This window comes from Lissotriton helveticus, chromosome 11, assembly GCF_964261635.1.
Source record: "Lissotriton helveticus chromosome 11, aLisHel1.1, whole genome shotgun sequence".
Classification (NCBI taxonomy): Eukaryota; Metazoa; Chordata; class Amphibia; order Caudata; family Salamandridae; genus Lissotriton; species Lissotriton helveticus.
The window spans coordinates 265893737-265909625 of NC_136072.1; the positions used below are offsets into that span (position 1 = coordinate 265893737).

Genomic DNA, 15889 nt, shown 5'->3' on the forward strand with positions numbered 1-15889 from the left:
AGCCTTAAGGGAGACTGGCAAACCAGCAGATATACTACAACTTCCCAAAGTATCAAGCCTTTTTCCCCATCGTCAGACCCTCTCTCCATAATCCGGGTTTTGAGCTGGCTCAAGTGTGATGTGTATTCTCCATTGTCTGGGATATCCAGTGCCAGAGGAAACCTACTGTAAATATAGGGAATGGGCTGGAGACTGTACTTACCCCAACAATAACTCAGTCTTTAGCTATGGGTACAGGTGTGTGTGTGCATGCAGGCTAGGGTGTATGAGATGGACAGCACCATTTCTTGCATAATAGAGATCTCGATTTTGTGCATCCTACACAAGCACATGGAGTCTCATGAACCCCAGCGCTCACTTACCTATTTGTATACAAACGCCCACACACACCTCCCCCGCCCCCTCCACAATAATACAGATGCAGCCACTACTGAGCATAAATGAACTCATCTTTTACATGGGAAAGGTGGTATGCAATCTCAACTGGGAGACAGAGAAAAGACCCATCCACTAATTACAAACCTGCTGCCACCCCGGTTTGGTCATTAAATGTGTTCTGAGGAAAGCTTTCTGCATGACTTTGGTCAAGTTGTGATGCTCTTGCCTTTGCATGCTTTGTGTACAATACTATGATTTTCTACCATTGCACAAAACCACCTTTGAAACCCACTGGAGGTGGCTCATGTTTTATGCCTTTGGACACAATAAATGTGGGTTTTGATGTCTGTGTGTGTGTGTTTGGGAGGCTGGGGCAATGGGTACCCACATTCTGAGAAGGGCTTCTGTCCTACTCTAACACAAGCTATGCAGTGGCTGGCAATGGAGTAAGTGAGAGTCTAGTGTTACCTTGGGAGGATGACTTAAACTCCTCTCCCCTGCAAAAGGTCAGTCTAGCTCACATATGTTTCCATCATGGCTGTGACATAATTTCTAGTATGTTCGGGAATGTGTCATCTCTGAATGGATTTATGAGCATTGGGGTCACTTCTGAGTCACCACCAACCTTTTTAACTGGTGAGTGGGGGTGGATGTGGGGAACAACACAGCCCATTCCCATTGTTTAAGTGTATATTTTCACTACCTGGGTGAAAGTCATACATCCCCCATATCCTGTTACACTGGAAGCAGGAGCAGAATTGGCCTCAAGAAGGAGGCTAATAGGCTTTGCACCCAAGTTAACTACAAACGGCCTCAGTACACCAGTAAGAAAATAATTATTCAGATGGAAGGAGCCAAAAACCTTTGAGTGTTACACACCCTCTGATTGATTAGTTCTAAAACACCAGAAGTGTCTAAGTACTAATCCCCTCAATAATGCTTTGTTCACAGTCATTAGCGCAAAATGAGGTGGTCTGTAGACCAGTGAAAGAAAGAAAACTATATACAGAGGATAAAGTCGAAGCTCAACTGCTATCCTCCCCTCGGACCAGACCTAGGAGACGAAAATCCTGCAGAGTATTCTTCTTTCCATACCTGAAAAAAGAAGGAAGACTACCTGCCTGTTGAGGAGCTGGACTGTGCACGACAAAGATGGACCTAAATATTGTGAAGATGAGCACAAAAACCAAGCTGACCCAAAAGACCTGCATGAGATAGACTCTGGGAACTGGAGCCTGAATTATAACTCGGGTGGGAATTAAGATGCGAGATTGCATAATTTGTAACACAAAGTTCAGTTTTCATCTAGACAGAGATTCAAAGTAAGCCCACAATGCATTAAAATGATATTTCACTGGAATTGCCTTGAAAAAGAAACAGATGGCTTTACAGATTAGTCTACATACAAATAGTTTTAGGTAATTTAAGCAAGCAAGACGGTTGGAAAAAGAATTTATCTATAATAACAGACTTCAAATAAGCATATAGCCTTGGCGGATAAAACTGCAAAATCATACACAATGAGTTACACTGTCAGTGGCAAGCCCTTCATAAGAAAGTTGTAAGCAGACAGTATCCAACTGTGTTACAATTGACAGTTTAAAAATGTATTATTCTATATTATCATGCCATTATGGTCTCTTACCTCAAGAAATAAAATAATACTTAAAAAAAAAGTTTAAAAAGGTGGTTGTTCCATCAGGTCAAACAAATCTATGCACATTGGTGAAAAAGAAGTAGGCTTCCAGTACCTTAAAGACATGAAAGGCCTCAAACTGAATATTCCGACTCTTGTCCCGTAGAAGATTCATCATTAGTTTTAGATTTTCAGGTTTACTAATGTATTTTGTCATAATTGTGAAGTTGTGTCGATCTAGCAGTAGTTCACCAAGTAGCTAAAAGACAAAATAGGATAGAAGTTTCTCGAATTACCTATATTCTTTGAATGTGCAAAAAGATCAAACAGTCAATGCTTCAAAACCACTAGAAAGCCTTTAATGCCATAAAACTATGATTTGTTTTCAAACTCAACAAACTGCAAAAACATTGTATACCTGATAATAGGAAAGAATAATATACTTGAAAACCGTGGCCCCCTAAACTTTGGATCAAGGCTAAATTATCTTTAGGGACAGGTCTCCAGAGAGAACACTAGACCAATTTTATGGAACACTATATAGCAAGATACCCAAAATACTAATTTCTATTAAACTAAGTGAGGTTTACTCTTTCCGTTATAAAAAATATTTTGGAGTTATGTTTTAAGAGATGAGTGGGACAGCGTAGGAACAAAATGGTAACTTACCTATAGGTTCAGCTTTGCAGCTTGAACACTTTTCTGGATTCACATTCTGTGTGTTATTCTGCCATCTAGTGGATGGGTCTTGAGTAGTCTTTTTTTGTGTGGGAGTTGTTCACAATTTGCTGCCCATGTCAATCTTCTAATGATATAGGATGTACACACCAAAAGCCACTGCATGCAACTCCCATCTTAAGATTCTTTTTTACCCAACGGTGACTTATTTAGTTTTGTTTGGCTTCCCAGGAATTAGATCTTTGCGCCTCTATTTGAGATACCTAATACTCTTTTTGCCAACCAAGAAATGTTGTGTATCATTGGAACACAGAAAATTCATGAAGCTGCAAAACTCCACCTACCGGCAAGTAGGCATTTAATTTTGCACTGTGAATCTTTTCTGGATGCACATGCTTTGAATAGATTACGTAGTGGTGTTCCCTGTATTTTTGAAGGGTTGAAAGCAGTTTGTGTTTACGAATAAATGTTTAAGAACTTGGCTGTTCCACTTTCGCTACTTTATTGGCTTCAATATCTACAGGTAGTGTTTTGTAAACATGTGTACAGATGACTATATGGCAGCCATACAAATGCCCTTGAAAGAAACATTGGTGCTGAAGGCCAGTGTTGATCCTTTTTCCATGTTGAGTGTGCTCTTGGTTTCTCTTGTAGTACTACTGCTTTTTTTATAGCATGTCTGTATTGTTTAGAATATTGATCTGGAGATAGTTCCCTTTATACAGGCGAACCTTTGGTAGCTGCTGCAAAGGAGACAAATAAAGGGTTTCCTTTCTGGAATACTTTGTTTCCTTTAAGTAGTAAATCACTGCCTTCCTAACATGTAGCATAAGTAGTGGTATTTCAGTATGTGTTTCTGCCTTTTGAAAACAAAAGGCAGTATTTGAATACCTTGGTTTACATGGAGGTGTGAGATAACGTTTGGCAGACATTTTGGATTGGGTCTCCACCATTTATGTCCTTATGCATTTGCAAATAAGATTCTTGTGCGGTTGGAGCTTGAAGCTAGCATACACTTCATGAGGATGTGAAGGCTATGAGAAAATCAGATTTTAGTGTTACGTACAGAAGTCCAGGGATTTAATTCTAGGGATTTAATTCCAGTTCTGTGCATGGGTTCAAATGGTGGTTTCATTAGTTGTGCGAGTAACAGTTTTAAGTTCCACAAAGGTGATGGTGCGGTGCTTGTTGGAGCTATTCTTTTAGCCCTAAGAGAAAACGTTTGCTCACTGGTTTGCAGAAGAAGCTTCCTGTGACCCCTTTTGATTATAACATTGTAGTTCAGAAGTGTACCTTAAGCTTGGTATAAGAAAGTCCCTCATCTACAAGGTATGTAAGGCACCTCAAGATGGTCGCTTCTTGCGCCACTCGTTTTGTACTTATGGGTATTGCACCACTTAATTCAATTTTTCTGTGTAACATTTCCTTGTGGTTGCTCTTTTGGATTCTTTTAGAGTTTCCATAGTTCTCTGAGGTAATCCTAAATAACAAAACTATTTCTTTAGGAGCCACACTGCTAGGCTGAGGTTTTCAGTTCTGAGCGGAACACCTGGCCCCCTCTCTGTTGTCAGGAGGTCCCAGTGGGCTGGTTATGTTATCACTCTGTCGGGTCTACTCGACAGAAGAGGGCCCTTGTAACAAAATACGGAGAAGGCAAAACCAAGGGAAGGAACAATATAAAACAAGCATTTGCAATGCAATAGGGCTCGCATTTGTAAGAGTTAGAGCTATTGGGGTTGTAACTGATAATGTCTTATATCTATGTGTTTTGGTTTGGATTGTAGTGGATGTATGAATACAAACACAGTACGAAGGGGAAAAAAGATTCTGTTTTAAAATCGATAGTTTCACTGTTTGGAAGCAAAAATGTAATACCCAAGGTTTTGTGTAAGAAAGAAAATGAATTCATATTTAAACTTTGTACAAGGTCAACCAGGAACCTGAGAAGAATGAATAAGAGGTTCTGCTTTGAGAAACTCTACATTAACTATCACAAGCTGAAAGGCAGGCTAGGCATCAATGTACGTGGCACAAAATGGAGACTTTGTTGCTGTTTTCAATGCTAAAGTCATTTCTCAAGGTCACCAAGAAAATCAACGTTTATCCTTTTTAGCATACTTAATTGCGGCATCAGGAAGAAAGCACTGTTGTTGAAGCCCTGGTATATTTAAAGATCCCTCACTTTAGAAGAAGGGGACCCCTATATACTAATGATGCACTTGCTATACATAGGGAAAGTTAATCAGTTTGAGAAAGGTCTATAGTCAAGAGAAATTAACAGCAACTGTAGAGCACTATATGTGAATACCACCATTAGAATTAATGGTAGTAGTTGTCGAGAGTAAGTAAACTCACCATCCATTTACAAACAGACATTGGACAAGGTACCTTGCCGTATTGCCTATACCACTCATTGTGTTCCATGTCCAATGTCTGTTTGTAAATGATTTTAAATCTATATGCTCATGAACTACAAATTAGTCATATGAAAAATGAATATATAAAATAAGGAAAATAAATATATATATATATATATATATATATGTATATATATATATATATATATATATATATGTATATAACATTATTGTCATATAAAGATGAAATACCTCTATGAAAAGAAAATAAATATATTTTTTGAATAAAGTACATAATCCAATATTGTTCTTTTGGGTGGTGAGTTTACCTACTCTCGACAACTACTACCATTAATTCGAATGGTGGTATTCACATATAGTGCTCTACAGTTGCTGTTAATTTCACTTGACTATAGACCTTTCTCAAACTGATATTTAAAGATCCCTTACATAATGCAATCTGGCTATGCCATGCTGAGCAGCTTCATCGCTGCTCTGAAGCAGTGTCGGCTGCAGTGTCGGCTGCCCTGTAGGAGAGTGGGGAGAGGCACCCTTTGGAGTTGGTATTCTGGGGTTAGAACCAGTGTTTCCCCAAGGTCAAGGATTCACTCTCAAAGCACCCTCAGCGGCACTAGAGCATTCGGGTGCAGAGTGCTGAGGCCCAATGTTACCCAACAGGGATATGGGGCCTCTGGGTGGTGGCTGCTCATGAGCAGGTGGCAAGGTTGTGGAAGCAAAGCTCCTGAACTTGGGGTCAGGGCAAAAGGGGTTCCGGTTTAGCACACAAGGTGCACCCACAGCGTTGAAGGCACGGGCGGGTTTTGGCATTGGGTGCCCTGTTTTCAATGGGAGTTGCCAGTTTGGATTTTGGCTGCAGGCTCCCTCAAGGAAGACTTCTGGGAGGAACCAACATCTGGGCAGGGAAGTTGGAGGGAGGAGGGACATAGGTGCACATCAGGTCCTCTTCTCCAGAGAGCAGGGCAGCTAGATGCAGGGGTGTCTTTTGAGGTCAGATTTCACCATACCGGTCCACTCACGGTTAGAGGGGGGGGGGGGCACGGTTAGGGGGGTGGGGTCTCCGTGCTGAGACTGCAGGCAACGTCGGGGAGTCCTGGAGGGGTCAACCCTCAGAGGACTCAGACTCTGGAGCGCTGGGGGAACTCGCTGGGACCAGTGACCACTCTGACTTGGGCAGTAGGCATTGGGTGCAGTGGTGAGTCCTGGCGACGGGTTTCTTTGTCCTCAGCAGGCTCAGAGGCGGTCTTGAGAGTTTCTTTTGAACAGAGCTGCTGTTCACAGGAGATTCGGTCTTTATGAAGGAAGTCAGTCCTTCTAAGGGTTCTGGAGGCAACAGGCTGCAGGACAAAGTGACTTTTGGCGCAGGGTCTCCGGAAGCTGCAGATAAGTCGGTAGGGCTGGGGCTAAGTCCTCTGCTGGACATCTTTCGTCCTCCTTCGTAGGTTGCGGGAATCTGTCTTCTTGGCTCAGGAAAATACTGTATTTAGGGGGCGATTCAGGGGTTTCTAGGTCAGTAGCCAATCGGGTTAGTGTGCTCACCCCACGTAGAGGAGTGGGCACAATCCCTAACCTTGATTGGAGAGTGCCTGCCATCTGCAAGATGGCAGACACTGAAGAGTGGGCTTCACCTAGCCACCCCCACCTGATGGGTGAGGTTGGCACAACTTCTGGGCTGTTCTAATTTTTCCTGCCTTTCTTCCCTCTGAAAAGGAGGCGGGACAAGAATGGGGCCTGCTCCTGATAACAGGAGAGGCTGGGGGTCCTGTTACAAAGGCAGAATGGCCTTTGAAGCTCCTCTGCCACAGATGGCTCTGCCTGACCTGGGGGAGGTGTGAACACATCCGCCCAGGAAAGGCTTTGTTTCTGGCCTCAGGGAGCGAAGGCTTCCACCCCAGGGGTCCAGAAGGATAATGTTACTTAGCCAGTAAGCATCTGTTCTTGGCATGTACAGCTGTAGATTCACATGCTTTGCATACTCCTACCATCTAGTGCAGGGAACCCACCAGAGGCTGGTCGTGTTTCAGGGTTCATCTCTAAGATACCCTTTGAGAGCACTATATAATAAAACCCACACTGGCATCAGTGTGGGTTTATTATGCGGAGAAGTTTGCTACCAAACTTACCAGAAGTCAGTAAAGCCATTATGGTGATGTGGAGTTTGTAATGACAAACTCCCATATACTCTCAATGGCTTGACTGCACTTACAATGTCTAAGAATGGACTTAGTTACTCTAGGGGTACAGTGCTTATGCAACTGTACCCTTATCAGTGGTATAGTGCACCCAGCTACAGGGGTGTCTTACCTATACCATAAGCAGTGGGGTGCAGGCATGGCACACATGTCAACTCTTCACTTTTCTCTGCACTAAAACATACAGCCTGCAATGGTGGTGTGTATGTGTTAATGTACTGGACCTCTAAAGGGTGGCACAATATGAGCTGCAGCCCTCAGAGGCCTTCCCTGGTCACAGTGCCCTATGTCCTCGTGGTACCTTTTACAAGGAACTTACATGTGGCCAGAGGTTCCAATTGGAGGTATAAAGGTACAGTTTTGGGAAAGAACTAGGCACTGGGAAACTGATTGGAAGTCAAAGTGCCTCAGAAATCTGGCAAAAAGTGAGTTTGTGTGTGTGGGGAGGGGGGGGGGGGTTGGGGTTACTGCAACCAACAAAAAACAGCTTCCTGGTATGTGCTAACGCTCGTTGATCAGTTTGGGGCAACAGCACAGGAGTTGGAGCAAAGATTCTTTAAAGTGGGAGCATAGCCTACACATTCATGTAATTATAGATTCAACATATTCTCTTTAAATATAGATCCTGGTTTTGAATCCAGGTTGGTGTTTGCTGTGACGCGTGTTTCTGTGAATCTCAGATGTAGGCCGCCTTCTACAGGGCACTGAATGATGGGAAGGAGAGATGGCAGCAACCATACAGGTCAAAGGGAGGCGGGTGCTGTCCCAAGGGATGGAAAATGTCCAAGAACATGAAACAATATAATAAAGAAACAAAGAACAACATTCCATAGACTGGTATCTCAGTAGGTTCATTTCAGTTCTTTAGAGCAATCATTTTCAATAGGAAAAAGGTACTCTCTCTGCATGACACAACAGGTCTGTATTGACGTCACACATTTAGTGGTGACAAATAGAATGTTGGTTTGTCACGCATTACAGCTGGGAACCTAGTAAAATTCGGATTTCTGGTTCTCCTGTCCATCTTTTCTACACCCTGGGACACATTCCTTATCAACATAATCTCAGTTCCAGTTGCTGGTGTATGTATGCTGTGTGCGTGAGCCCCCATTTCGATGGGATATTGCTCTGTTTCTTTATTACGTTGTTTAATGTTTTATACATTCTCCATCCCTTTGACAGCCCTCACACCTCCCTTTGACCTGTATGCCTGATGCAATTTCTCCTGCCCGAAGGTGGCCCACATCTGAGCTTCATCGAAATGAACGTTGGCACAAACCCCAACCTGGTTAGTGCATAAAGTGCATGTAGTATTGCAGAATTGAGTATGAATGTGATTTTTTTCTTTAACTTTAGTGGAGTTTTTGGGGTTGTCGCTATTGTTTAGTACATGAATGGTCTGTAGGTCTACATCTCCATTTGATGCGCTGAATTGGGAGATGGTAAGACATTTGCGGTATGGTACGATGTGGTACGACAAATCTTTGCTATACTATAAAGATAAACACTATATGCAAAAATTAAGAACATTTTCACAACAAATGATTTTTTAAGAATGTGACTCATGAACCAATGTTTAACAAATAAGTAAGCATATTTATCCCCCAGCAGGTTAGTTGGAGATGGACAAACAAGGACTGTACGACTCAATACCATGGAACATGTTGAACATAAACTGAATCAATACATGAGATCATGGGAGCGGTCTCTCTCAAATCCACTCTGGTCTACCCTCTAATCACACTGGGTCACTACCTGTGATCACCAACAGTTATCTGGTAGTGAATGTCCGGAATCCCTCAATTTAAACTTAGGTGTTCCCTTGCTAACATTGCATGAACCAACACGTAATTATAGGGATGTGGTTGAGCACACTATAATTGACTCAGTGTCAGTTTATAATGAGAGATATGGTTGATAACTGAATCTGGCACGACTCTTCCGAGTATTGGGTTTAAGAGTACTCTTCCTGAAATCTCATACCCAAGAGAAGGCAGCTGTTCCTCCCTCCGGCCCTGCACTTAACATAGCTAGTTAGATAGTATATATTAACAATACTATACTATATACTCTGAGTATTGTGCTTGTTCAGGTCTAAGAGTATGACCGTTTAGTAGTGCACACAAACACAACTACAGTCCCCATGAGCATCCGGGGTATCCTGTAGTCCTGTTTACACGTATGACGTCCCACATAAGCCCTGCCCCGTACACACACCTGCATCCGGAACGTAGACCGGATGGCTTGTAGATTTTTATCTGAGCTCTCCGACCAGCTCGGTGCAAGAGCAGGGATATACGGAGCCCAAATAGATGGCACACGGGTTAGGACCTTTGAGGTAGTAAGTCGGTTTCACTACTGCCACATCGGATTATGGTAATGTGCGTGCTATTTGTATAATGTCAGCGGGAGCCTAACGCTGTAGTTTTACTCCCTCTCCCAACAGCGTGTGACTACAAGGCTGACCGCGCCTTTATCCATGAGATGTCAGTTGTTTCTCCGATTAGGGTAAGGGTTTTTAAGCGCCACTGAACACACCATTTGGAATTTAGGCACCCTTTGTTATTGAACCAAACATGACTCCTTTTAACTACTATTGTACATGTGATGTACGCACCGATTTGTATGACATACGATTAATGAATGAAATGTATTGACCGGACATGAGTTGGTGTGGTTGAGCATCTTTGATTATTACAAGGAGATATGCATTAATGAGAATACAATAAAAAATGTGTGGCAGTTCAAGAACACCGCCTATTGGGCGAGATGTGATCTAATGAAAGAATTTGAGCTCAGGGTCACTATCACACACTAGTGATTAGACAACCTTTGGAATATGAGCACCCTTGCATGATGGGTGCCGTCACACACACATCTACGATTACTGAATTGTTTAATTGGTATGTGTTGCTTTTTGTGTTTCCCTTACAGGCAGAATTATTCTCGTACCTGAAGGATAAGTATTGTCCCCTTTTTATGATATATTGGGACACAAAACAGCATCAACCTGGATTGATTAGTATGCAGAGCACTACAGAGACCAGAATTGATAGCGCCAGAATAAGGCAGGCAACACGCCCACTGGGGCGAGAGCGTTAATAAAAGGAAATGTGTGCTCTCCACAGCTGTTTGTGTTCTTTAGTCTTCAGGCTCGTGATCAAGAACTTTTTGTTTGAAACGTGTTGAGCTGCTCCAATATTGATGGACAAGTGAAAGCGCCTGCGTTGCCATCCTCAGCTTTAAAGGAGATGATCTTCTCTGTGGTGTGTGATATATATATATATATATATATATATATATACATACATATACATATATATACATACATATATATACATATATATACATATACATACATATACATATACATACATATACATATATATATACACATATATATACATATATATACATACATACATATATATACATATATACATATATATACATATATACACATATACACATATATACATATATATATACATATATACATATATATACATATATACATATATATACATACATACATACATACATACATATATATATATATATATATTTACTGTCAACGCCAGGGAGGGACCCATTTGAGCCCTGATGAAAACCCAGTATCCTTGAAGGCCATTACGGTTTTTGGGCTGAAACATGTTGGCAGATTATTAGGGTCATAGGACCATTACTCCAAGAAAGACCAGTTTTTACTGTTTTTTAATATCCACTACGTCCCCGAGAATAAAAGGGATACCTGGGGAACGAAGTAGGATTTTTATCTTGAAGTCCCCCTGGCCTACAACTCTTAAAAGCTCCCTGAAATACGGTCGAGCCCACCCTGACCTTTAGGAGTCAGGGTGAACCCGATGATGAAGCATGACACCAATAGGGTGTGTGAGGGTTAAATAACAAAAGGATTTGATTCCTTTCCGCGATCTGCAGTGTTTGCCACGTAAGGATTTGATGACCTCTAGAGCGTAGTTCTGGATGGATACATGTAGGATGGTAGATGGATTTATACCCAAGTAATTTGTGGGGAGATGGCAATTTGTGTTTTTGAAATCCCTCTGTCCAGTGCCATTTCCACCAGGTCTGAAAACCATGTCTGCTTAGTCCATTGGGGAGCAATCAGGATTAGTGTCACCTACGTTTGATGGCATTTTTCAAGTACAAGAGGTATTGACGGGATTGGTGGAAAAGTTTATGCAAATTTCACTGACATTACATTCCCTGCAGAGCAGTGGAGTTGAAACCTGATTGCTCAGTTTTTATTTTTTCCGTTGTCTCTGGTTTTGAAGAGGTCTGCTTGTGGTGTGCCCTATAGCCTGAAAATGTCCTCTACTATCCATTGCTTTAGTTCCAATTCTTGAGAGAGGCCTTGTCTGTCTGCTCTGCTTATCTATCTGGTTATTTTGCATTACTGGTATGTGAATAGCTATTATGGTAATCCTTCTCTGTATGGACATTTCCATACTGCTTATACCTGTTGGGACAATGGGTGAGGCCATGCTTTCCAGTTTGTTGAGGTAAAACATTGTGGTTAGGTTGCCTACTTGAATCAGATCGGTTTTCCCCTCTATATATGTTTGGAAGGGCTTCATGTCTAAAAGAGACGATCTTCATTTTCAACACATTTATGGTGCTGTATTGCATCTATGGGCTTCATAAGCCCCTGATGTTTACCTTCCCTATATGATCACGACAACCTATAAGGGGCACATCGGTTGTGATGGTTATCGCATGGGAGTTGAAAGTCTGTTTATGTGGATATTCCCTATGCTCCACCACTGTATTTTCCGGTCTATTTACTCTAACATCCACTAGATCGTCCCAACTCTTGCTGCCTGTGACCACTGACTTTGCTACCACTCCTAGGGAGGCCTCATATGATGCCTGTAATAAGGGATAACTGTAACGCTAGAAGCCATCATGCCCAGTAGTTTCTTCACTATCAGAAATTGCCCCTTCTGTTAATGGAGAGTCTGCGCTGTTATAGCCAAGACTTTTTTGCACAGCGAAGGCTGTGGATTTCATCTCGACCCCAGTATTTCTTTTCCCTATGTAGAGCTGGGGATGAATTTTCTATGTTTAGAGAGAAACCCAGGTCATGCAGCATGTTCATAATTATGGCCAATGGCAAAGGTATGGGTATACGTGTATGCTCTGTCTCGAAGTGTACTGCAACTAGTTACACACTTTGTAAAAACTCTTGTTTTTATCCTGAACTGGTATTTTATCCCTCACAACGAACCTCAAGAACTTCTTGTGCCTTGCATTCATGGGAACGTGCAAGTAGCCGCTTTGAGGTCTATGGTAGTCACCTTTTGAAATAGAGGAACGACCTCTTGGAGTATTGTCACCTTGAATTTGCTTTGAGGCTGTATGAACTGGCTACAGGTCTACAATTGGGCTGAATGTCTCGGCCGCTTTGGGCACTAGAAGGTAAATAAAGTACAATACTTCGTTTTTTTTCCCCATCCATGTACCTGCTCTATAGCCCATTTGTTTAGCTGGTCTTTGACATAGTGTTGTAATCGCTGTTCCTCGTCCTTGATGCAAGATCTTTGTTTCTGGCCTGATTTGTGGCGGCTGCTGTATTAGTTCCATGTAATTTTCATGTTTTATAATGTTTAGTGTTCATTTGGTGGAGGTTATGGGTCTCCACATGTCTGTGATTCTACTTCCTAGATGTGTTGTGTGTAGTAGCTCATTTTGGGAGAAGTCGCTTGTTTGAGCCTCCGGTCCCTCACGGGTTGGCCCCAGTTACTCTTGCCCTTCCTCAAAAGGGCTGTAGTCTTGCGTCCCCCATCCAGCATTGCAACTGCACCAGCATGCTTTGTTCAAGAGCTTGCAGTATGAAAGCGACTTTGGGGTGACTGGTTGTAAGCCCCCTCGTCCATAGACAATCCTTCTCTCGTAAAATTAGCCTCTGAATGCCCCTCTCGATTTTAATGCCATCTCATTTGCTGTGTCATTGACTTTTTTTCACCCTTTGTAAGAATCATCCACTGAGGTTCCGGTAAGGCTTTCTCCACTGAATGGCATGTTGATCAATGCTGTTTATGCTAGGAGCCGGACACTTAGTCTTTTAAGGGTTGTTAATGAGCACAAATGTTTGCTTGCTGTGCCTGGAGCAGATGTTAGATGTTTTGGCGATGGTTTTGCCTGCATGGATAAGAATTCTGTGTACTCTACTGATACTGGAGAAGGGTGGCTCAGTGGTTAGAGGCGGCAGACCCGGAAGCTGAGATCAGCCGTGGACCAGGGTTCGATTCCCCGCCTTGGCGGGTCTCAGGCTCAAAAATTCCACGGACTCGACAATTCTCGCTCCGGTGCCTACTCGACTCACGGGGTCACACTCTGCGACTCTGGGCAATAGCTTGCTTAATCTCCACTACCTGCCGGGGTTTCTCACAGGTGAATACCAGGACGGGTTCCCTAAGCAAGCGCCTTGAGACCCCTGGGTGATTAGTGCGCTATATAAATCGAAATACATTTACATTTACTGCTGTGGAAGGTGGTGAATAACTGTTAGAAATGGGTTTTCTGGTTGGCTAGGGTATGTGCCTAAGCCAGACAGAAACCACCACTCTAGTCAAGGCAAGGTAGTTGCACGCTGAAGATAACCCCTGCTCACCCCATTGGTAGCTTGGCACGAGCAGTCAAGGTTATCCCAGAGACAATTAGTAAAGTGTTTGCGCAACACACTAGGCACACTACAAAAGAAACTCCACACAAGGTTATATAAAAATAACCTTTGTATTATCCATAAAACACATTAGAACACCCTCACGTATATTCCCTGTGCCACCAGGCACTTGTCATGATGTCACAGGGATTACAGAAATCATTAGGCCAATTGGGCCACTGTGGTAAACAACACAGGTAGTGAGGACAAGCAGTAACTACGGGTGAGAGTGTACTTAGCACACCACATTAGGCATAAACCTCCGCCATAGTGCACCACAGTAAACACTTGTCATAGTAAACATATTAGGAATAACCAGCCACGTCAGCTGAATGATCCAGAGTCTGGGATGTTGCACATATTATAAAAGAACCCTCCTTGCACATGTTATGCAGGCCCAGAAAGAATACTTATCATCCTGTCATAGTAAGGCATAGCACTATCTGAATCATGATGTACCGAAGACACTATTTCAAACCCAATACAGAAGAGACTATTCCGCATCCAACCAGTAGATGTCGGAATATTGTACAGCATGTAAATCTAGAAAAGATTCATCGTAAAAAACTGGGAAGGATAATAATGTAGACTCTGCAAGAGATTATTTATTTATGCAACTCCAGTTTAAAATCTAGTGCCATTGTTACATCACACCTCATCTCAGAAAAGAAATACTCTGCGGAGCTTTAAGACTGTGGGCAGACTACTATGGCAGTTCAAAAAAGGTTTACTTCAGTAATACATTTCCCCAAACACAATTGGTCATGTAGGGTTTAAGTCCGGATCTGTTCAGATCTCCTAGAGCTCAAAGTAGTGACAACAATCAGGCTGTCAATCGAATATTATCCCCAATTGCCCTAAAGGAGAAAATATTTGCTTTTACAGACATTGTCTTCTTTCAATGAACGTTCTGGGACACTCAAGGTAGTCCCAGAAAGAACTTAGAAGAAAAGATAAAGAGCGGGTATTAGAAGCTTCACAAACTATTTTCTCTTAAAACGACTTCAAAGATTTTTTAACAGGGTGTAAAGTCTAATTTACATTATACTTATAAACATTCAAGCTCTTAAAACCATGAAACAACAAATCGCTGGCAAGTATAATAAAGTATTATAATAATTTAATATCACTGCTTGGACGTTGTTAGAGAGGACCTTTTAGTTAAATGATTCGGAGACCCCAAGTCTTCATCTCAGCTGTAATCCCTGTTTAGTGTACAGCTTTGTAGCAAGGTTTCCCCTATGTAATCTGTTGCATACATACACAGTCAGAGGTGATTGATTTAAGGGAGTTGCACAAGCATAGCTAAAACAAAGGCACACACATAATCCAGGGATGACTAAATCCTTGTATTTAACTGTCAGTAAAAGGCTGGTGTTTTGAGTACATAAACCAATACAAAAAAATATCTTACCTTGAGTGACTGCCTTTTTGTAACATAATTTTCTGAATGCAGCAATTTCTCGTATTCACTAAAGAACTATACAAACAGAAGGAAAAAATTCAATTGGAAGTAGTGCTTCATTTACCAGTCTGCTCTCAAACTTTTTACTACATTTTCAAATATGAATTATGCACCCTTAAAAATGTCCCCCAGTACCATATTGTAATAACAGATGCAAAATCAATCTTGGGTACAGAACTAAACAAAACAGCACTGTGAACAGGTGAACAGTAGCCTTGCCTACTTCCTGTACCACTATCTGAACAATTTCCTCCTGAATCTGGTGAGACATGACAATGGGAGTCTGGGCTGAGTCCAAACATCAGGTTTCCCTTTATACTAGGGATACACCTTGCCCTCTCCCCATGCAGCTTGAACACAGCACATATCGATATGAAAAAAGCAACAGCAATGGAGTTAATCTACACTGTGCCAACCCCCTACAACTAAAGAGGTTAGCACCCACGTAGGGCGGGAGGGGGAAGAGGAGAAGGAGGGTGT

The 15889-nt window shown here is 42.1% G+C and overlaps 1 protein-coding gene across 8 annotated transcripts in view; it reads right to left on the minus strand.

The window, feature by feature from the left end:
- The window catches only part of CAB39 (calcium binding protein 39), a 197586-nt gene that overhangs the window by 24541 nt on the left and 157156 nt on the right, over nucleotides 1-15889 (minus strand). For all 8 annotated transcript variants that reach the window (XM_078668134.1, XM_078668131.1, XM_078668137.1 and 5 more), the window contains 2 exons: nucleotides 15359-15424; nucleotides 2130-2273 (listed from right to left, as the gene is read on the minus strand). In XM_078668134.1, the coding sequence (XP_078524260.1) occupies nucleotides 2130-2273; nucleotides 15359-15424 (210 nt within the window). The remainder of the gene's footprint in view (nucleotides 1-2129; nucleotides 2274-15358; nucleotides 15425-15889) is intronic.